A 23435-nucleotide genomic window follows, 5' to 3' on the forward strand; every position below is an offset into this window, starting at 1 on the left:
CAGCTGCACTTGCTCGCTCCAACATGAAACACAGGCACACGCAGAGAAAGATAAACGCAGAAATACATATCTTTGAACAACTAGTCATGTGAGAAACCTAAAAGATGCTGGCATCAGCTTTGCAATCTTTTCCAATTGAGAAGATCAAATTATATAGCCTGAATCCGAGTAATAACTGTGTCATCATTTTTCTCTTTTGGTACATACATAAAAGTACATTGCTGTTATACTAGATTAAAAAAAAAAAGGAAGAAAGAAGGAAATCATTTTCCATTAGATAAGAGGGGGAGAAGACTCTGATGTGTGCCTCTGAGCGTGTACGAGCTAGCAACATCATGGCTACTGGTCTTAAAAGGAAGTAACATATCCCTGTGCTTGAAAGAAGCAAATCTCTGTCCTTAAAACAAATGAATCATCAAATTCAAGAAAACACGTTAACATGGAAAATGCAGAATTTCTGCAAAAAAGAAGGTAACTCTATACATGAAAGCAATGATTATATTTTTAAAATGAAACCCTGAAGGGGATAAGAATTCAGAAGGTCCATGTATGGAAAATACATCAGAAGATGTCTTCACGGAGATAACAGGTCTGGTGTGGCACAGAAGCAAGTGATATGTGCACTGAAGATACACTGTGGATGATCTGAAGAATGTTCAATACAAAAATAATTTGAAAGTAATTAAAGTAGTATCCTCAATATTCTCAAACATAAGACTTTCAAAATGGAAAATGTTTTGATCCATGTATATAAAGTGATAATAATGATGCCTAAAATATGTGTATGTAATCATATTTTACCAATTACACATATATATTGTGATACTTCTTTGAAGCTTTCAAACTAATTTCATATACATTATTTTATCTTATTCCTACGTTAATAAAGGAAAGTGTAGAGTTCATTTTCACACTAATCATTCTATAAAGAAGGAATAGATAGGGGTACCTCAACTTTTCCTTCAGGAAAAGAGCGTTCAGTGAGAGATTACCAGGCTGAATATTCTGAAGTCATCAAAGATATACACAGCTTATAAACTAGTAATGACGAAGCCCATCAAAAAATAGAAGCGAAAGATTATACATGTTTGGATAATGGTGAGCCATGAGATGTACTGATTTATTCACACATGAAAAGGCTTCACAGCCACTCTTATTTCACTCACCAGTTCTATTCTGAAAGGACAGATCCTTGAGGGGACAGATCACTGGATTATTTTCCATATAGGCTACGCATTATTCAAAGTTGATACCAACAGGATCGACACATCCCCATGTGCTGATTCCTTCGGCTGGCTCCTAGAAGAGAATTAATGGGCTCTAAAGGGAGCTGCCGTTAGTGCTCTGGTAACTGCTGCAGAGTTACCAGGATAGACTTTGAAGGACGAAATGTCGAGTATCTGAAAATTCAAGCATTGCCATGGCTGGATTGCACGGGAATGAATGATTGGTGTTTATACTATAGAATTTTATTCTGGGAAAGAATAAACATATCCATATGTTTGGATAATAACAGTAGCTTATTATATCCTGGAAACTATTCTAGGGGCTTTTCATAGATTAACCAATTTAATGATATATAAGGAAAGCACTATTAATATTGATATTTATAGATGAGAACACTGAAGTTGAGAGCAGTTAAGTAACTTATCTGAGGCCAAACAATTAATAAATAGAAGTTTCAGAATCATTCTTTGGAAGTTATAACCTGCTGTGATTCCTCTCAAACATTTCACTAATTTAGAATGAATTCAGTAAATGCATTTGAAGAGCCAGCATCACTTTCTAGGAAAATAAATCGAAATGAATTCCAGAATTAAAAGTCAAAACATATTACCAAATAATATATTTATCTTAGGGGAAAAAAACATAATTGATTTGGAGAAGATTCACCGAAGTGCAGAGTGGGGAGAATACAGTGTCAGTACTCTAGTTTTAATAATGAAGAAATGGATTCCTGAAGAGGTTCAATTAATTTACCCAAAATCATACAGGCAGATAAAAGCAGAGCAAAATAAATAACACAGATATTCGTATTTCCAGTCCAGTGACCAGGCTCCTATATCACAGCTCAGAAGCTTAAATCCTCTACTTCCTCTAACTAATATATCATCCGAGAAGGTGGAACGTGGTACATATCTTCAAAGTTAATGTTGAATTATTAACAGAGAGCCATCTGTCCTGGCTAATCTGGTGAGGGTGTGTAAGAGTTCACCGAAACGGCTTGCTGCAGTAAGGTAACAATTTGTGAAAGGCAAACAAATGTAAATTGAGAGCAAGTTTTCATTCCTTAAGGACTTCCAAAGAGACTGTTATTACCCAAAACTAACAACTGCCGCATCAAGATCAAGTACACCAACTAGTTTATGACTTAATGCCAAGCTAAACTGAAGGTGGCCAATAATTAACATGCCATCTAGGTAATAACTAAGCCAAAGAACAGTAAGCTGCTTTCTTTTTTTTTTAACTCAAGGTAGAACCTATTTTAGTATATTGTGTATATTTTTATATACAAGCAGTTTTATACAATTTTTCTCAGATTTATTGAAGTGTAATTGACAAACAAAAATTGTATGTATTTAAAATGTACAAGTTGGTATTTTGATTCGTGTATATACATTGTGAAATAATCACCACAATCAAGCTAATTAATATATTTATCATCTCACATAGTTAAGATTTTCTTTGTGTGTGTGTGTGTGTGTGTGTGTGTGCGCGCATGTGTGGTGAGAACACTTGCAATCTATCCTGTTAGCAAATCTGAAGCATACAATATAATATGTTAAACTGTAGTTGTGTTGCCGTACATAAGACCTCCAGAACTTATTCATCTTGAATAACTGAAACTTTGTACCGCTTGGCCAACATCTTTCCACCTAATGGCAAAGAAACATACATTCTTCTCAAGGGCATTTAAAACATTCTCCAGCATAGATCATATGTTAGGCCACAGAACAAGTCTTAACAAATTTAAGAAAATAGAAATCATTCCAAGTATCTTTTCTGACAGCAGTGGAATGAAATTACAAATCAATAATAGTAAGAAAATGGTAAAATTCATAAATATGTGGAAACAAAACACTCTTGAACAACCATTGAGTCAATAAGGAAACCAAAAGAGTATTTTATAAGTATCTCAAGACAAATAAAAATGAAAACACAACATACCAAAACTTAGAGGATGCAACAGAAGTGATACTAAGAGCAATAAACCCTGACATTAAAAAAGAGAGAGAGATCTCAAATAAATGAACTAACTTCACATCTCAAGGAACTAGATAAAAAACAACTAAGACCAAAGTTTGCAGAAACAAGGAAATAAGACTAGAGTAGAAATAAATCACATAGAAAATAAAAACAACAGAAAAAATAAAAACTAAGAGTTGTTTGAAAAGAATAAAATCAATAAATCTTTAGGTGTTCTGACTAGGAAGAGAGAAGACTCTAAATTAAATCAGAAAGAGCAGACAAGGGGCGCCTGGATGGCGCAGTCGTTAAGCGTCTGCCTTTGGCTCAGGGCGTGATCCCAGCGTTCTGGGATCGAGCCCCACATCAGGCTCCCTGCTCCCCTGGGAGCCTGCTTCTTCCACTCCCACTCCCCCTGTTTGTGTTCCCTCTCTCGCTGGCTGTCTCTCTGTCAAATGAATAAATAAAATCTTAAAAAAATAATAATAAAAAGAAAGAGCAGACAATGTAACGGACACTCCAGAAATAAAAAGGCTCATGAAGGACTATAATGGGGACATGTTTGTCCAGTAAGTTGATTTCTTGCTTGGCCACACTGCTGCCATTATAGAAGCCTGAGTTCCACTGTATTACGTAACTGAAATGTGTGCACAAGTTACACATTGTACATTAGTATCCAAGCAAAGATAAGGAGAAAGAAGGCCCAGCCAGATTTCTTTACCTTAAGAAGAAATGTTGGGTTTTGATTCTGCAGATGACAGGCTATTTGTAAAAGGGGACGAATACAAAACAGAAGAAAGAAGCTAAAAAGCATCTCTGAGTATAACCATCATTTACCAACATATACACGTGTCTGCACACACATAGCACGTTGCTAAATATGTTTCCACCTTAAAGTTCCTAGATTAAAGTATTGTTGGTTTCATTTCTCTTCTGACCACACTGCTATACCAAATATGTCTTGGTCTGTATGTTGCTGGGGTTAGGTCTGTTGGAATCAGTGCCCTATTAATAAAGTAAATTTCTGAAAAGGCACTGTTTATTTTCTTCCTCTCAAAAATAAGGACTGAATTGTTCAGAATTGGTTGCATATTTTAACTCATCAGTTTAAACTGGCTTCTAGAATTGCATACTTTAAATATGTCCAGTTCAATGAATAATAGTAAATCTTTGCTTATTAAAAAATATAACCTATTACTTAAGTTGTTCATAAAATTCTTTGGTAAAGATAACTAGAATTACATATCTTCATAAGGAAAAAAAGGTCTTTACTTACAAAATCAAGTGTTTTTTTGTTTTTTGTTTTTCCCCTGATATCTTCATCCAGGCATTTATTTAACAAATACTTATTGGGAACCAAACACATGACAAGATCAAACGCTAAGGACACATACTGCGTGTACATTTCAGGTTTTTGTGTATTTCTCAACTGGCACTGGACTAAAATTCAAGAGAAATAATGCTTATGTTATAAATGACTGAATATATATGAAATATATGTACTAATGTATAATATTTCTTTTGAAGGCTAGTAGCTGAGAATTGGTGGTGAGCAAACACTAAGATGATCTTCTCAGAGTTTAGAGCAGACGGGGCAAATAAACAAATCAAAGGGGCCTATAAACTAACATGAAACTGGATCTGGGACACAAGCCAGAGAGGAAAAAACTTAAGGCATTTATGAGAAAGGACAAGATTTGACCTAGTCAGAGAGGTCAAGGAAGGCTTCCATGAGGAAGAGACACGAGCTGAGGAATTATTTCAGGCAACAAATGGCCAAATTCCTGTAACAGGAATGAGCATTAGAATAACTTCAGGAAAACAAGAGCAGGCTGTGCCTAAGAAAGGAAGAGAGAAATTCAACAACCTTCAAGGGTTGAGAAGCCAAGAATGATAAGGACTGAAAATGCCCATTAGCGTTTGGAAAACTAGAGATCACCAGGGAAATGATCAAAAGCTGTTATAATGGAATAATGGTAACAGATGCCAACGGGAGAGGACCGTGGAGTAAGGCAAGCCTTCAAAGATGAATGTTCTACTGCAAAGATGATGTTCTAACTGCAAGGGGATAAGGGAATTGAGAATTTTTGTGGAATTTTTTGGGGGGTTGTTGTTTGTCTGTTTTAATGAAAGAAATAGAAATGTGTTACAAATTTGGTAATTATCAGGAAGCTAAAGCCAAAGCCGACAACCAGGATTTCCAGTATGTTTTCACCCTACAGATGCAGAGCTATGTGTCCTCTGTGGTGGAAACGAAAATCGTATTTTCCACTCGAGGCGTTCATGTTGAAACACACATTGTTTCAGGTGGGTGATTCTTAACATATCTAGAAGTTAAACTGATTTTCCAACTTGGTTATAATGTTACATTTTTTAGTTTTTTCAGCCCATGTAGTTATAGATGTGTATTAAATTCCAGAATATAAAAAAATCATCTTTGCTGAGAAAAAGGATTCATTCATTATTCATTCATAAAGTATCATGAACTATTTACATTCAATAAGAGATATGTTTTATGAACTCTAGATGACTTGGGCACACAATGAACTAGTACTTCAGATCATCAATTTTTATTAAATCAAAATTCATCATTATGTAAAAATATCACACTCACCAATTCACTATCGTATAGCTTTGAAATGCTGTAATTCATTAAAAGTGAAAATAAAACTTTGAACGTACTGAGTTGTATATGATATTATTTCTCTTTAGAAAAGAGAGAAGTCCATGAGGATCTGTTATATTATTCTATTCACTATAAAAAGAATGTATTTTTAATTTTTTAATGGAAGATTTTAGCTTCCTAAATTAAAAAAAAAACACTCATCAGACTAAAATAAAATAACAATTTGGTAATGCACCCAAAATTGGGGGGCAAATGGGATTATCATTTTACGGAGGTTAATAAATATTTTTTGTACTTGCTGGCCCGGTGACAAGTCAGAACTCATTTTCAGTTTATTTTAGTTTTGTTTTAATTAATCGAGCAAACAAGTTTTTTCCCTGTATTTTGCACGCTCGAGTTGTCAATTAATCCCCTGAGAAATGGCCCATTTACACAACAAATTTTACCAACCACCTGGAAGGCACTGTGCCAGGCATGGGGGGGGTACAGAAATGACAAACACCCCCTGTCCTCTGAGTCTGCAAGATCAGAGAAATCTACATGGTATAACAGAAGCACAGAAAACACCTGAATTGGCCTGAGGAAAGTAAAGGAAATACAAGAGAGGACGTGATATTTAACTTGCTCCCTTAAGAAAAAGGACCACTTTGCAACATGATCAGAACAAAAGTGGAATTTTACTAGCAGGAACAACTCAATTACTGGCAGTTCTGCTCATGTAAGAGCCTATGTGACAGATTCTTAAGTGCAAAGCTGAATCAGAGGCCAGGAACCAGAGATAAGACTGTAAACATAGGCAAAAAGCAGATAGCCATCAATCACTTGTATCAGCCAAATGAGTTTGAATTATGTTTTTTAAGAGACCAGAGTTCTTTGAAGACTTTTTAATTTTTGAATTAAACTTTTTATATGAGATAACTGTAGATTCACATGCAAATAGACCTTGCAAGACACAGAACAGTTCCATCTCCATAAGGATCCCTCATTGCCCAACGTAGTCCCAGGTGTCCATTGCTAGTATACAGAAACACAGCGGATATTTGTGTGTTCATCTTGTATCCTGAGACCTCACGGAACTCACTTATTAATTACGGTTTTTTAGATGTCCTATAATTTTCTACATAGATAATCATGCAGCCTCAAAGAGAGACAATTTTATTTCTTCCTTTCTAAAATGTTTTTGTTTTTGTTTCTGGGACTACGCTGAATAGAGGGACAGAGTGAGCATCCTTGCTTTGGTCTAGACACAGGAAGGAGTATTAAGTCTTTTATCATTAAGTATCTTTTATCATTATCCCCATTCCTTTAGGGGAAGCCTATGGTGACAAATTCTCTTAAGTTTTTCTTCATCTTGAGAATGTCCTTATTTCTTCTTTATTCCCAAAGTATATTTTGATGGATATAGGATTCTGGATTGACAATTCCTTTCTTTCCACACTTGAAATATGCTGTGTCACTTTCCTATGGCCTCCGAAGAAAAATCCTGGCATTCAAATGGCTTTCCCAGGATGCCTGGGTGGCTCAGTCAGTTAAGTGGCTGACTCTTGAATTTGGCTCAGGTCATGATCTCAGGGTCCTGGGATGGAGCCCCACGCGAGGCTCTGCAGGGAGTCTGCCTGAGAATTCTCTCTCTCCCTCTCCCTCTGCCCCTTCCCCCGCTAGCACACTCTTTCTTCCTCTTTCTCTCAAATAAATAAATCCTAAAAAAACAAAACAAAACAAAATGACAAATGGCTTTCCCCCACAGGTAAGGTATCCTTTCTTTCTCCCAAGTCTCAAGATGACTTTTTTCTTTAGCTTTCAGAAGTTTGTGATTTGTTTGTGTGTATGTGTTTCTGTAATTTTACCATTTGGAAGTTTACTCAGTTTTTTGAATCTACAGATGCATATCTTTGGCTAAACTTGAGAAGTTGAGAATTTTCACTACTTTTTTCAGTACTTTTTCAGCCCCACCCCCCTCCTCGTCTCCTTTCATGACTCTGTTGTCAAAAATATTAGATCTTGTGTTATCTTTCCACATGTCCCTGAGGCTCTACTCATTTTTCTTTTCAGTCTATTCTTTTTCTCTTGTTCAGATTGGATAATTTCTATTGTCCCTTCTTCCAGTTCACTGATTCTTTCCTCTGTCCCCTCCATTCTAGTATTGAGCTCATCCACTGAGCTTTTTTTTTTTTTAATTTTTTATTTAATTATAGTTGACAATGTTATATTAGCTTCAGGTGTACAACACAGTGATGACAAGTTTATACATTACATGATCCTCACCATGAGAAGTGTGCTTACCATCTGTCATGATACAACAGTATTATAATATTATTAACCACATTCCTCATGCTGTACTTTTCATCTCTGTGACTTATGTATTTGATAACTAGAAGTTTGTACCTCTTAATTCCCTTCACTTATTTCATCCATCTCCCCAATGAGTTTTTATTTTAGGTTATTGTAGCTTTCAGTTCTAAGATTTCCATCTGATTGTCCTTTATAACTCCTACACCTTTATTGTGACTTTCTATTTTTCCATTCTTTCAAGAATGTTCATAATCACATATGGAAATAATTTTATCATGGCTCTTTTAAAATCTTTGTCAGGTAATTCTAACATCTCTGTCATCTCAGTGTTGGTCTCTATCAATTTTTTTTTTTCCATGCAGCTTGAGATCATTCTAGTTCTTGACATGAGGAGTGATTTTTTTTTTCATCAAAGCTTGGACATTGTGTGTATTATGAGACTGGCTCATATTGACATCTTTTGTTACAGATGGCTTTACTTTAGTTTCACTCCATCAAGGAAGGGACAGGAGGGGCTAGAAATCCAGATTCTTCATTTGGCCTCCATTGATACCCAACTGGGAGACTGCTTCTCATTGTTGCTGGTGGGTTCCACTTCCAACAGTGGGCTCTATTGATAACTCCCTGGCTGGGAAAGCTAAGAGTGCTCTGTTACTGCTCCCTGCATGGCCTCTTCTGACACCACCCCAACAGGGAGCGAAAGGGGTACCTCATTACTGTTGGGAGGAGGTGTAAGTCCAAACTCCTATGGGCTTCACTGTCACTACAAGTTTGAGGGGTCTTCATTACTACTGGGCAGGGATAAAAGTCTTGGCTCCCTAGTCGAACTTCTCCGACACCCCTACAGGAAGATGGAGGGTTAGCACTCCTCCTTATGGCTTGACAAATGTGGAAGTCTAAACTCAGCTTTTGCTGTTGGGCGCCAGGGACAGACAGCATGGATTTTTCTGTGGTGGTTGCCTAGAATAGAGTCTTCCAAAGTTTTATTTTTTATTTAGACTGTCCCTTTCCTACTCCTTTGACTTAAGAGATCATGCTTCTCTTTTCCTTTTTGCAGTTTTTTTTGTTTGTTTGCTTAGCTTTTGGGTTTAGTTTTTTTGTTGTTATCATTGGCATTTCTGGGTTGCCAGCTTTTTAAGCAGCCAATCTAGGATATATGCAGGAAAAATAAAACCCAGGGTCTTATTACCATGTTGATCCTTGAGTCCCAAGGTCCCTAAAGCCAGTTTCCCTTCTTCTGTCCCCCTTTCGGTCTTTTAATGTTTGTTCTAGACACACTTGTGACTTTTAGTTCTAGTTAGAGGGAGGAATAGAGAAAAGTATGTCACCCTCATCTTTGCAAAAGCAGAACTCAATCCTTTGAAGGATTTTAAGCCACAAAGTTCTATGTTGGCTTTTGCATTTTAGACAGACACTTATAAGTGGGGAAAGCTCAGAAACTGAAGGTAGGGTAGAGGTACCCTGGAAGGACATTTAAAGACAGAAGCACCTGTTAGAACATGGTCTAGAATGATTATCAAATGATAATCTGAAATATACAACTGGAAAACATAGCATAAATCATTTCAGAAGCCAAACACAGAATATATACCAGTCAATAACATACTTTCTGCATTCCAGCTGGATATCAGCTTTGAATATATGGCAGGAGGCATGGAAGAGAGAGGACACTTTTGATAGGTATTAAAATATAAATTCAACAAAATGTAATGAGTGACAGGATGTGATATGTAAAGATCACGAAATTAGAATCACTCCTCAATTCTGAGCTTCAATGACTGGGTAGATGCAGTAAAATTAACAAAACTACAGAGTACATGGAAAGTACGTGGAAAGAAAATGAGTTTTGCAGGGAAGAATGGAGCTGGTGAGTTCAGTTCATGTCATCTTGAGCATAAGATGTGTATGGACCGTTCAAAGACAGGCTAACATTAAGTTGGTGCTCATCAGGAAGATCTGATATAGAGAGGAGTAGTTAGAAGCCTTGGTTTAATTAGTACTACTCGGATCCAATTCCATGAGGATCACCCCCAAAATATAAGCAGAATGAGAAAAGAAGGCTAAGAATAATATCCTTATAAACCCCAATGTTTAGGACCAAAGTAAGAGAAACCAAGAGAGGAAAGGAGGTCAAGCTGTCTGAGAGACAGGAGAACAGAGAAGTAGAGCTCAATTTAGTTTCATGAGCATTTACTGAGTGTTTAGTGTGGCTATGCACTGTGCTGGAAGACTGGTTTTTGAGGGTCTCACGCTCTACTAGGTATAAACAGATAATATAAAGAAACTATGCTCAGCTCAGTGATCAGTGATGGACATATGCTCAGGGGCAATGGAACCATGGAAAGGGCACTAAACAAAACCAAAGGCTGCAAGAGGAAACTTCGTAAAGATGATAACATCTAAGCAGAGTCTTCAAGCATAGTAGGAATTAACCAGATAAGGAAAGACACAGGAAAAGTCATGCAGGAAGAAGAAACAGACAGAACAATAGCAAAGGGGCATGGAGCTCAAGAGGAGAGAGAATTACTTGCAGGAAACAGCACGGCTGACGTGCCGAGAGAGTGAAAAGAAAATCAGACTGAAGACCTTCTGACTTGGTCACTCACGAAGTCACGGTTGACCTCTGCTGCGGCAGATTCTAGGAAGGGACGTGGACAGAAATTGCACCACAGTGGGATAAAGAGCCACTGGAAGAATATGAAATTCACAGTGTGGATTTGGTACTCTTTTCAAGGAGTTTAGTGTAGAAGAAAATAAAGATGGGATAGCTAGAAGTGGGCAAAGGTCGAAAAAGCTTTGTTTTGTTATCAGAAAGAATAGAGGATGTTTCTACATTGTATGAAAGAAACCAGAGTGCAGATAAAAGGTTTTAGAATGTAGTTATTATATTTAATCTTTTACATAAAAATACTTATAAAGCATCTACACTCTTCTTGAGCACGTCATTCCAAGATAAAGGCAAATAACTGGGCTCCTTTCATGGTGTTAAAATCACGTTTCAAATAAACTCCAAAAATAATAAAAGGCCGACAATAAACGCACAAGAACAGTATATTCTTCAGCTCTAAAGGCAGCTTAATACTTCTAAATATAAATACGTATAGTGGCACCTTCAGCTCTGTCGCATTTATGTTACCCGTACCACAGCTCATTACAGGTATTCAGTGTGGAGATTTATTTTGTTTACTTCAAAGGGAATGATTACTTAAAAAAAAAAACCCTTTATTCTATTACAATAACTTTGGTATAATATGTTCTAGAAATCCTTTAGGGATAGACATCATGCTGATTAGTATATGTTTTTCGTAAGACAATTTTTACTGGCTTTGTTCAGCACAATTTAAACGCTGGCTATTATTTTTCTGTATTCCTTTCTCTTTTGAAATCATATTTTTAACTGGAAGAATACATAAAAATGTCTCCTGCCCCCAATCCATATTTTTCTGTTCCCATTTAGAAGCTACTTCTTTAAAAGTTTCAGTTAAAAAAAAAATTATCTTTAGGTGGTATTAATTTCATTTGATTACCTCATATAGGACTGTTGTGTTCCCATGCAGAAGAGGTCCGTAACAGATATAGGAATGTCCAACAACCCAGCCTAAGTCAGAGGCTGCCCACCACACCTAAAAAATAAGAAGATAATAAAATACATAAATGTTCTCCAGGGAAAGGTCATGTACCATGAATTTAAAGCCATGCTTACCTCTCCGGGTTTAAGTCCGTAGACAGAGGACATTGTCCAGTTCAGCATCACAGCATATCCCCCGGTGGGCCTAACAACACCCTAAAGGAGAGCAAACATGAAGTTAACCTCAACAACCAATGGGTTAGAAGATTCTCTACCTTTGCACTAGCCACCTTAAAAAGTTCCTGTTTAAATTATTTTACATTTTATAAACGACATATTACTTTGGCTTTCATATAATTGTATTGACATCAATATTTATTTGGCTGCCTCAATAATAAACACAGAAAAATTCGTCTACAACAGTTCACTTATGGAATCCATTCTCACAGACCCTTCTTGACTTTCTAAAGAAAACTTCCGACCTCACAGAGTCACATGCAATTAAAATTTTTTCCAGGGGGAACATAAATTAACAACATTACATTTACAGACATTTTTCCAGAACAAACATGGAAACTCTCAAAACTAAGTGCACAGAAAAGTCAAAGGTAATTGTGTTCTTCAAACACAGGCTAACACAAGGATGGCTATTCCTTAATATTATTAAATAATAATAGGATGCTCAGAGGAAACAAAGTCATATTCTGACTGCAGCCTCATTACAGTGTTACACTGGGGACCGCAATAGTGTAGCACCAGAGCTAAACAATTCTTTAATGACGAACTCTAGGATTCTGACAGAGCAATCCTCCTGCGTCGGATCTAAGGCTGACAGATTTGCCTTATGTTACATTTGGGGCAAAAGGAGGGATTGCTACATCACAGTATTACAGCTTTCAGGAACCAGTTTCTAGCAGCTCTCCACAATATTGAACATGTTCAACTTTAAAACAAGATTAAAGTTTGAAAACTGGCACAAGAGTCACCATAAATAAAAGCTGATGATAAATTTAATAACTACATTTATTGCTTCACTATAAACATTAATCATCATTGGCTTAAAAAGGCTTAACCACTTGAATATTCAGAATGATCAAGGGAATGCTTGCTAAAAAAACAAGCTATATTTCGCTCGCATGAATTTTGAAACTTCCTTTAGTAAAGCAATTATTATTACTCTATGCAAAAAATAATTATTTTACCTAAAGGCAAACACAGCCCTAATTAATACATGCACTACTAGCTGGAACTTTTTGGCATAATTCAGAAGCTTTTTTTTTTTTTTTTTTTTTTTTTAAGATTTTACTTACTTATTTGACAGAGAGACACACAGCCAGTGAGAGAGGGAACATAAGCAGGGGGAGTGGGAGAGGAAGAAGCAGGCTCCCAGTGCAGCAGGGAGCCCGATGCAGGGCTTGATCCCAGGACCCTGGGATTGCGCTGAGCCGGAGGCAGACGCTTAACGACTGAGCCACCCAGGCGCCCCCGTAACTCCGAAGCTTTAATATGCATCCGTGAATCAGAGAAATGAGAAACAAACTGACTTTCTATTAGTTACTAAAGTTGCTGCTCTCCTCAGGTACCACTAATAAAACACAGGTATCAAGCTGTGGAACACATTTTATCTACCAGCAGAAACACCTGGTCTCTTGACAAATGTCTCATGCAGCTTCCTCAGCATTTGACAGCTATTTTCTACGTTGTGTGACATGGTTAGCACACAGCTGGCTCTCTTGATCATCATCGGAGCAGGACATCCTTAGCCCCTGCCAGTAGGTTTCACACATGCATTTTCCCACATAAACTGAGCAGCAGCTCTTTCCCCAGTATATTCTGTACTATCTTCGAAGAACTTCACTCATTAGTTTGTTTTATTGAGATCTTTTCTTATGATTCAATACCTGGAGGAATTTGATAGTAATCAACTTGCAAATTTTCTATTCATTTTGTAGAGAAGAAAAAGTGAAGCTTTTTTTCATAGATACTATGCTATCCATTTAGTAAGGTAGACAGTGATAATAATGTCAGTAATGATTTCATTTAAGATGTTTTAGAATTTTCTCTCCATCTGCCAATCCCTGCATTTAGAGTTCATTGTTATCAATAATTCTAAATATTATTATAACTGGGTACATTTTTAGATTGTACAGTACAGGGGGTAATATGAATCAACTGGGAATGATAAAAAGGAAGAAAAGGCTAGAAAAAACATAAATGAGTAGTAATTCATTGATAAAACTAAAAAGATAATTTAAAGGAATAAGCTATCAAATTTCTATTTAACCTCTCAAGTGAAATCTATCCTTTACTCTTCTTTAAAGGATATTAACCAATGCTGCTTTCCCCAGAAAATGGTGAGTGCTTAAATCCATTTGACACCAAAACAGTGGGACTTTAAAATGAGATTATGCATGAAAAAACATTTAAAATTATGATTTTATATATGATATGATTTATAGATGATACGATTATATATGATTTTATATATCTATAATTTAACTTAGCATCTTGATAACAAAAATATTTCCTTAGTTCTAGCAATTATTGCTTTTTATTTTTCCCTGTGCTGATACCACTCAAAAGCCAGAAATGTCAAAACAACCAAAGATTGCCATAAAAAATTCTCATTAAAAACAACAGAAATGGAGCTATAGAGAGAGAAAAGCCGTGATCCTGTTTTTCATTGGTCTTTGATATCCACTTATTTTTATTTTTTTAAGGATGAATGTAAAAATTTCCATCAAGTATCATTAATGTTCATTAATTTAGATAATTCATTCATTCATTAATCTAGATAATAGATCTGAAATTTGGTCTTTGCCTCCAACATATTTGGGTAATAGTTATCAATTTTCTGAGTATTTGATATGGTATAGGAAAACCCACATAATTCCATGTTCTTCATGTAGCTCTTTCATAGAAAGTTTGAAAATAAAATAAAAATTGGAAGATTACGTTAAAAAAGAATTTCTTTATCATAATATTAATATGTGACTAAAAAAGTAAGGTGATAAAGGGTTTTTTTTGTTTGGTCCTTGTTTGTGATCACATTTTCCAGGTAATGATAATTAAAATGTAAAAGAGAAACTTTGTTCAGCCTCTAAAAACAGACAAATCATGCTCAAAAATGAAATCATTATATTTTATTAGTCAAAATAAATCAGAAACTAAAAACTTTTATTTTTTTTTTATTTTTTTTATTTTTTAAAGATTATTTATTTATTTATTTGACAGAGATAGAGACAGCCAGTGAGAGAGGGAACACAAGCAGGGGGAGTGGGAGAGGAAGAAGCAGGCTCATAGAGGAGGAGCCTGACGTGGGGCTCGAACCCGGAACGCCGGGATCACGCCCTGAGCCGAAGGCAGACGCTTTAACCGCTGTGCCACCCAGGCGCCCCTAAAAACTCTTTTAAAACATAGTTGAGGGATGCCTCAGTGGCTCAGTGGGTTAAGCGACTGCCTTCGGCTCAGGTCATGATCCAGGGTCCTGGGATCAAGTCCCGCATGAGGCTCCTTGCTCAGTGGGGAGCCTGCTTCTCCCTCTGCCTGCCGCTCCCCCTGCTTGTGCTCTCTCTCTGACAAAAAAATAAATAAAATCTTTTTTAAAATAAATAAATAATATTTGAAATCTTGAGTATGAGGTAAAAACACTTAATATCAGTGCTTACCCCTAAAACCCAAGCATGCTGCACTTTACTGTTTTGAAGTCTGTTATTACTTTCCTTATGTACTTGTGCTCTATCTACCTTAAAAATAAAAACATCGGATGAACTAATGTATTGTCAGGAAAGTCCTGTAACCTGCCAATGTACTGTTCTGGTATTTATAGTATTAGCCATAACACTTAAAGTCTTCTGGAGAACTTGAAAGACGTACAGGTGGGAATAATACTCTATACCCCAAATAAAGACATGAAAGTGAATTTTATCTCAAAAATGCAAAAGGAGACAATGCAAAGGTGCTTTTTAAAACAAACAAAACAACAACAATAACAACACATCTTTAATGTATATGGGCGTTTTAAAACTTCAATCCACGCAGGTAAAATTAAAGGCTGGTTATTTGTCACCCATGAATAGGACCACAGAATCATCCCAGATGGTTCTTTATGATTTCCAGCTTAATGACCTGCCTCTGAAACCAAGGAAAACCACAAAATATCATAAATGGGGCCATTAAAGTAAAACATAAAATACGAAAGAAAACATGTCAGCATCAAGTGTGGTAGCAGTTTTGGTTGCCGCAACTTAAGAAAAATACAGAACAATATGGGTTTCAGCAGAAGAAGAAGAAAGACTGAGTGTGATAAGATTAAGAGCTTAGGATTCTTCATCCTAAAAGAGTTGTTTTTTTGTTTTTTTCTTCAGCAAATCTTAAAATACTCAGGTAAGGGAAGTTTGGAGTACTCAAAACTTCATACTTTCTAAGTCGAGTCCCTTTGTCATCTTAGAAGCTTATACAAAACAAATATGCATATTTACATCCATGAGATATGTATTTATTCACACACACACATAAATATATATGCTTATATGTGTGTGCATGCGTGTTTCAACTTGGCCTGACAAGTTGAGGAAAAAAACAAAAGAAGAAAGGGTAAATAAATATTTTACCTAAATAAAAGAAATCCATCACAAGATGATGACTGGGGTCTAGTGAGTTGAGAAATAGAAAATACAGTTCTCATTACTTAAAAAATCCAACAGATCAATAATCATCTTGTTCTTATAATAGCTTTACAGATGGTATCCCCTCTTTCTAGAATGAACCAACCCCCCCCACCTCTTCCCTGAACCTGGTTAGCTCCTACTTCATCACAGAAATACTTAAAGACATCATGCAAGTGCCACCTCGTCTAGAAGTTGTCCCCAATCCCACAGTTTGTGTTAAGTGTCTCTCGCAATTCTTCTTGGCTCCTGGGCTGGCAACCGTCCTCGGAGTGACCAGCCCGACCGAGGGCTGCATATTGCCCCCTATTCCGAGAATGCCTCTTCATCTTCAGCACAGTAACTGCCACGGAGTAGGCATGTAATCCATTTGTGGGCTGATTCAATATGTGAACAGTTGAGTGAATAAGCACATGCAAGAAAAATACAATTCTTGTTTTAAATAGTCTTCTTTGTTCAGGAGAAAGCTTTGAAACTTGTAGAACTTAGTGTATCATATTAGTAGAAACGGAATGGTTCCATTTGGGATAGTGCATCAGCATAAAATCTCTTGCTACAGGCTTTCGGATGTCTCTGAAGCTGCCTCTACAGAGGATACTTTAGCAGCAATATAATTTTTTATTGATCTGAACAACTGTGGGATAAGAGGCAAAGCGATAGCAAATTCAGCATTTTAACTGCAAGCATTGTACCATAGATAAAAAAAAAAAGTTCATTGCTTTTTTATTTAACTTTCTCCTATTTTTTGTTCTAGGGTAGGAAATATGAATGTCACCTAACATGTAGGAATAAAGGTGATATAAATTGTGTAAACGCACATCAGGACCAAAGGCCTACCACCTTCTCATCATGCCTTTCTTTTTTTTGTTGCTCGTTTGCTTCTTTTTAAAAAAAAAATTTTTTTATTATGTTCAGTTAGCCAGCAGATAGTTCATCATTAGTTTCTGATGTAGTGTTCAATCATTCATTAGTTGCATATAACACCCAGTGCTCATCACAACACGTGCCCTCCTTAATACCCATCACTTGGTTACCCCGTCCTCCACCCCCTCCCTTCTGTAACCCTCAGTTTGGTTCCCAGAGTCCAGAGTCTCTCATGGTTTGTCTCCATCTCTGATTTCTTCCCATTCAGTTTTCCCTCCCTTCCCCTGTGCTTCTCCACACTATTCCTTATGTTCCACATATGAGTGAAACCATATAATTGTCTTTCTCTGCTTGACTTACTTCACTTAGCGTAATCCCTTCCAGTTCCAGCCATGTCAGGCAAATGATGGGTGTTCATCCTTTCTGATGGCTGAGTAATATTCCATTGTATATTTGGACCACATCTTCTTTATCCACCCACTTTTCTTTTCTCTTTTTCCTTTCCTTTCCTTTCCCTTTCTTCCTTCTTTTTCCTTCCTTCCTTCTTTTCTTGAAGTGGGCTTGACATACAATATTATATTAGTTACAGGTGTACGACATAGTGATTCGATATTTATGTACATTAGGAAATGATCACCATGATAAATCCAGCTACTATCTGTCACCATACAAAGCTGTTACATATTATTAACTATATTCCTTCTAGTTTGTACATTGTATCTCCGTGTCTTATTTCTTAACTGGAAGATGGTACCTTTTTATCCCCTTCCCCTATTTTGCCCATCTCATCAGCCCCTCTCTTTTGGCAACATATTGTCCTCTGTATCCATAGGTCTGTTTCTGTTTTGTTTTGTTTCATTTTTTAGATTTCACATATAAGTGAATTCATAGGATAGTCTTTCTCTGCCTGACTTCTTAGCATGACGTCCTCTCATGGTTTCCTTTCAATCCTTTGCTTTCTTTCCCGTTTTCTCCTGCTCTCCTTTTCTGCTTTGGCACTGGACTTTTGTTTTGTGTCTTATGTGTGTGTGCGTGTGTGCGTGTGTGATTATCACGGGTCCCTTCACGACATCAAGCTGGAAGAAGACACATATGGCCATCACTAAATCTCCCCCTCCCCGAAGGACACCCGTGCAGATGAGGGATTCTTCCATCGTGTAGTACTTCGAAGTATCTTGAATACAGGCATCCAAGCTGAATAGGATAGAGGCCCACAACACTGCAGAAGTGTATGCAAAGCAGCTCAGTTGTGGTTGCTGGAATATTTACAGCCGCTGACAGATTAACCTGACATACAGCAACCTGACAAACCCAGGGGTGGCAGACGCAGAGACGCAAACGTGCCCTAAATAGATCTGCAGCTTCTAACCGAAGAACAGATCGCCTTATGTGTGTCTTAGATGTGCCTATGAGAAATGAGTATTTTTAAGCAGAATATTTTTATGGGCTCATGACATTATTTTTCCTCATGCAGATCAAAGATTGAGAGAACAAATTATATGATGACATGAAATTTATATTTAAATGCTTCATAAATGTATGTGCGCTCATCTTTCCTGTACTTCTATTCTGGGAATTCAAATATTAAAATTTCAGATCCCATTAATCCTGATTATACCTACCAAAAGTGAAATGAGAATCCTATGAATAAAGAAAAGTCTGGGAACTAACTGAAGTAGTAAAAGATCACTTCACAAATATTCTGAGGATTTACCATGGCCCAATTTTTAGGATAGTGACATAGTGGAGTCGAAGATGTATGAAATATATTCTAAGACCTCTGAGAACATGCAATGTTATGAAGATAAGTAAACAAAAACTAGCAGGGATAAGGTAGAGTAAAATAAGTGGCATAAAGATTTGTTAACAATGTATAATTTCAATACAATTGAAATTCTAAAGTGCACTAGAGGGATGAAGGAAGTAGTTCTGAGGGACCTTGAGAGACGACTGCTTTTTCTTGCCCTTCTGCATGCCCTATTTTGCAAAACCTCCTCACTCCCATGCTTAAACACCAGAGCTCTACACTGATGACCCACAAAGGTCTATCTCTCAACCCAGATGCACTTCTTGGACCCAGACCTTCACCTCCAGCTTCTGGCTAGATCTCCACGTTAATGTCCCAAAGATGCATCATACTCAATGTGTTCCAGAACTCCCAGTTTCCCCTGCCCTAAACTACCTCCTGTGTTTAGTAAATATCCAAAACCATTCTCCTGTGTTCTCAGTGTCAAATCTTGGATCTTCCTCCTCCTCACTCCTATCTTTGAACAAAATCTGATTTCTTACTTAAGTGTGCTATCCTAAGTAAAGTCCTGAAAACCTGAAAATGAATCTCCTTGCCTCCACTGTGTGTAGCTGTCTATCTTCCCAACAAAATGTTGCAAGGTTTTACCTTTCTTCATATTCTCTCCCACTTAAGTAGCATTAGTGCCCTCCATTCCTTATATACAGAATATAACCTAAACTTCGTGGCTAAATTTTAAGAGTCTGGCCCCTGCCTATATATCTAGTCACTTCTCCTCTTCACTTGTACCATATGCACTAGCCATCCTGGAAACTTCCTTGCACAATCCTTCCCTTGCTTATGCTAACCCTTTCTGCTTATAATGCCCTTCTCTCTGGGATGCCACTCTATGAAGAAGTTCTATTCATCCTTCAAATGTCATCTTATAAGAGCTTTCTTTGACCACTCTTAGATGGAACAGCTCTTCCACTCTTCCCACCACTGGGTCCCATTACCCTGCCTTTTCACATATTACATAGCTCTTTGTTTAGTGCCTGGGTCCTGGCTATAGAATATAAACTCCTAAAAAGAGAGCCAGACACATATTTGGGTCCTCATTCATACTTGTTGAATTTATCGACTATAATCCCTCAGATTCTATTCAATCTCATCTTTCCCTGAGAGAGAAAGAAATAGCCTTGTCCTTTTAGAGCAAGGATCACAGTCTACCTTGCACCACCTGTGTTCATGTATATTCCAACACACTAGGCTGAAGGGACTGTGCTTCACTCATATCTTTGAGCACAGAATGAACACTCAATACACTTACATTGAATGGAGCTGAATTCAATACAGAGATCTATAATCTGAAATAGATTATCTTTAGGATGGTACATTAGGAAGAAAATAAGAATAACTGAATCTTCAAGCAATATTCACTTTGGACATCCACGACTCCAGAAGGGAAGTTCTTGACCAAGACAAAACATGGAAAAGCTAGGCTCCTTCTGTATTAGGAACCACCACTTTTCAAACGTGATGCTGTATATGTTACTGTCATTTCTACACACTGGTTGAGTCAGTTCTGAGTCGCTGACCAGCTCCTCTTCTGTTCCTGCCATGAAGATCCCCGTCCAGACCACAGCAAAGTTCAGGGTAATTTAAAGTCCTGAAGTGGCACAAATGGTTTTATAAGAATCCTTCAGGCTTACAGGAGCTAAAGTGATTTTTGGAGGGTTCTTTTGTATTTGGTTAGGTTATACCAGGTTTTCAGGGTCAGGGGTTTCCTCTCACGTTGATACTTTTCTATTAGATTATAACTTTCTGAATCCCCCTTTTGTTTTATAGCCAAACATTCAGTGAGACTCTGTGTGGCAGGTACATAATACAGAATTGCAGAAGGTGGAGGGTTAAGGTTTGGGCCCAGAAGATCATTTGGACACTTGAACAAGGCATAGTCATTCAACACGAAGGAATATTTTTTAGATGACCAGAGTTGTTACAGAAATCGTAAGAGTTTGATTCTACAATGACACAAATATATTTATGTGTATGCATTTACTTATTTATGCACTCAACAAAAATTTATTAAGTACCAAACTACATACAAAGCACGATGGTAGACTAAAATGTATTAAAACATGGTCTCTGTCCTCAGAGAGAATATATTCCCTACCAAATGTTTCCTTTTTTACAAGCAAGTGAGTTTTCTATGGAACATCTTAATTTTCTTTTTAAAAACTAATCAACTCGAACCGCTATTTAAAGAATATTAATAAATTATATTCTCATAACTTTGATGCTACAGAAATCGAAATCAAAGAGGTCACTGCTCTCCGGGATGCAAGTGATTGTGAAAGTCCCTTCCCCCACTAAAATTTTATGATTCAATGACTACTGAACTCCTTAATAAAAATGAGTAGGAAGATGACACTGCAAGGCTTTATGAAGTTGTATGAAGATGCAGTATTAGTTGGAGATACAGGCAAAAGTGGTATTTACTTGTTATCTGACACCCTCAAAAATATTGATGCTTTTGTGAAAACATCTTTCTTGTAAGCAGATTTAAAAAATCCTTGAGTGTCTTCAGTACTGCAAATCGCATAGTTCAATACTCTGGATAAATTGCCTGTTGTTCAAACTGTCTAGGTCAATTCTCAAACTTGCATTTAAAACAAAGACTTAAATTCCATTAGATCAAAAAATCAATTCCATACTCTACAAAAGTTATCCCTCAATTTAGAAAATAAAAATATTTAATTTAAAACACAGTTTTATGAAATTGTATTAAACCAACTGATGTTTGATCAAATATCCATTCATCTTAATAGCTTACTAAAGCAATTGCAACTTGCTGATATATGTGAAGATTCTGGAAGAAATAGGGGCAAAGCATTTGACACTAAATATAATTAATATTTTTCAAGATTTAAACACAACTTTCTTTGAGATATAAAGTACCCAAGCCTAATCCTCTGGGTACAACCTGCATTTTCAATCAGTATTCAAACGTTCTTGGTGCACAAGAAATCTGCCACTACAGGAATTATCTCTCAGAGAGCAAATACCTTGGGCAGCCCCGTCGTTCCGGATGTGTAAAGAATATACAGCGGGTGCTCCGAAAGAACAGGAACACAGTCATGCGACTGTGCTTTGGCCATCTCTTCCTCCCAATCAAGGTCACGACCCGGAGCCAAAGGAACTGTCTCCTACACAGGAAGTAAACGGGAATATGCACTGAACAAAGGAGGTTACATCAGAACAATGGAGACTGACTGAATCTATATATATATTAGTCGGAGCCTCTGACTAAAAATCTAGGCCTAGATAGCACCACATTATCAGATTTATGACTACACATTTCAGGGTCGTGAGTTAAAAATATTCCTAAAAAGTCCAACCGTCTGATGTTGGCTTCAACTGAACTGACAAAAGAACAAGTTTTATTCAAATCTAAGGACATCCTTAAGAAATCCAATTAGATGCAGTCATGTTTTCATCAACAGTCAGAGCTTGCCTAACAGAGGTTCATGTTTTCCATAAACACATGTACACTATTAACTTTATAACCAATTTCTATTTTTCTAACTTCTTTTCTTTTATTTTGGAACTAAGGTCTTCACAATGAAATATCAACTAACCCATTAAAATTTTTCTTTATACAAGGGCAATTTAGAATACTGTGGCCGTCTTTCCAAATGAGAAAATATTAAACCATTTTCAGAGGTGGGGGAGAAATCAAATTTTGTTTTTTCAAGAACAAAGATTCGTTTTGAAAATTAATGAGTATATGTGACATATCTAAAATGCTATCCCATTTTTCCTCCATCTTTTTTTTTTTTAAAGATTTTATTTATTTATTTGACAGAGATAGAGACAGCCAGCGAGAGAGGGAACACAAGCAGGGGGAGTGGGAGAGGAAGAAGCAGGCTCATAGCAGAGGAGCCCAATGTGGGGCTTGATCCCAGAACGCTGGGATCATGCCCTGAGCCGAAGGCAGACGCTTAACCACTGTGCCACCCAGGCGCCCCCCATTTTTCCTCCATCTAAGTCATTGACCAATATGGTAGAAATGTCTGTTTTCTTTTTTGTTCCTAGAACCAAGTTCCGTGTTGTCAACTTTATGATAATAGAGTCATGAGTTAGTCAGAGACAAATTAAAAGAAATTAGACCACTTTATTTAAAATACTGCCAACAAAACAAGCCAGATGAAGAGAAAGGAGTGGCTTATGGAAAAAGTATTCTAATGGGGAGTCACAGCTATTTAAGTAGAATTAAGATTCAGTACATGCCCGATTACTTTCTGAAATGTTAACTAAGCTCCAGATGACACATCAGGAAGTTTATATTTGGTGAATTTATTAGTTTAGGCATAGGCAAGGCTACACATTCCTCAAAATTAGTAAGATCCACCACCTACAGAGCATGTGTAACCATTCATTCCAGAGCTCAGAGGGGTTTAGAAAAGCCAGGCCATTTCCATTTTTCAGGATCCTTAATATATT

General features: G+C 36.9%; 1 protein-coding gene across 1 annotated transcript in view; it reads right to left on the reverse strand.

The window, feature by feature from the left end:
- Positions 1-23435, reverse strand: part of ACSS3 (acyl-CoA synthetase short chain family member 3) — a 149572-nt gene that overhangs the window by 70162 nt on the left and 55975 nt on the right. The window contains exons 5-7 of the mRNA XM_045779883.2: positions 21998-22138; positions 11808-11888; positions 11632-11727 (exon numbers count right to left, since the gene is read on the reverse strand). Of these exons, the coding sequence (XP_045635839.1) occupies positions 11632-11727; positions 11808-11888; positions 21998-22138 (318 nt within the window). The remainder of the gene's footprint in view (positions 1-11631; positions 11728-11807; positions 11889-21997; positions 22139-23435) is intronic.

The sequence above is a fragment of the Ursus americanus genome, chromosome 17 (genome assembly GCF_024610735.1).
Source record: "Ursus americanus isolate L20-20 chromosome 17, mUrsAme1.1.p, whole genome shotgun sequence".
In the NCBI taxonomy this organism is placed as follows: Eukaryota; Metazoa; Chordata; class Mammalia; order Carnivora; family Ursidae; genus Ursus; species Ursus americanus.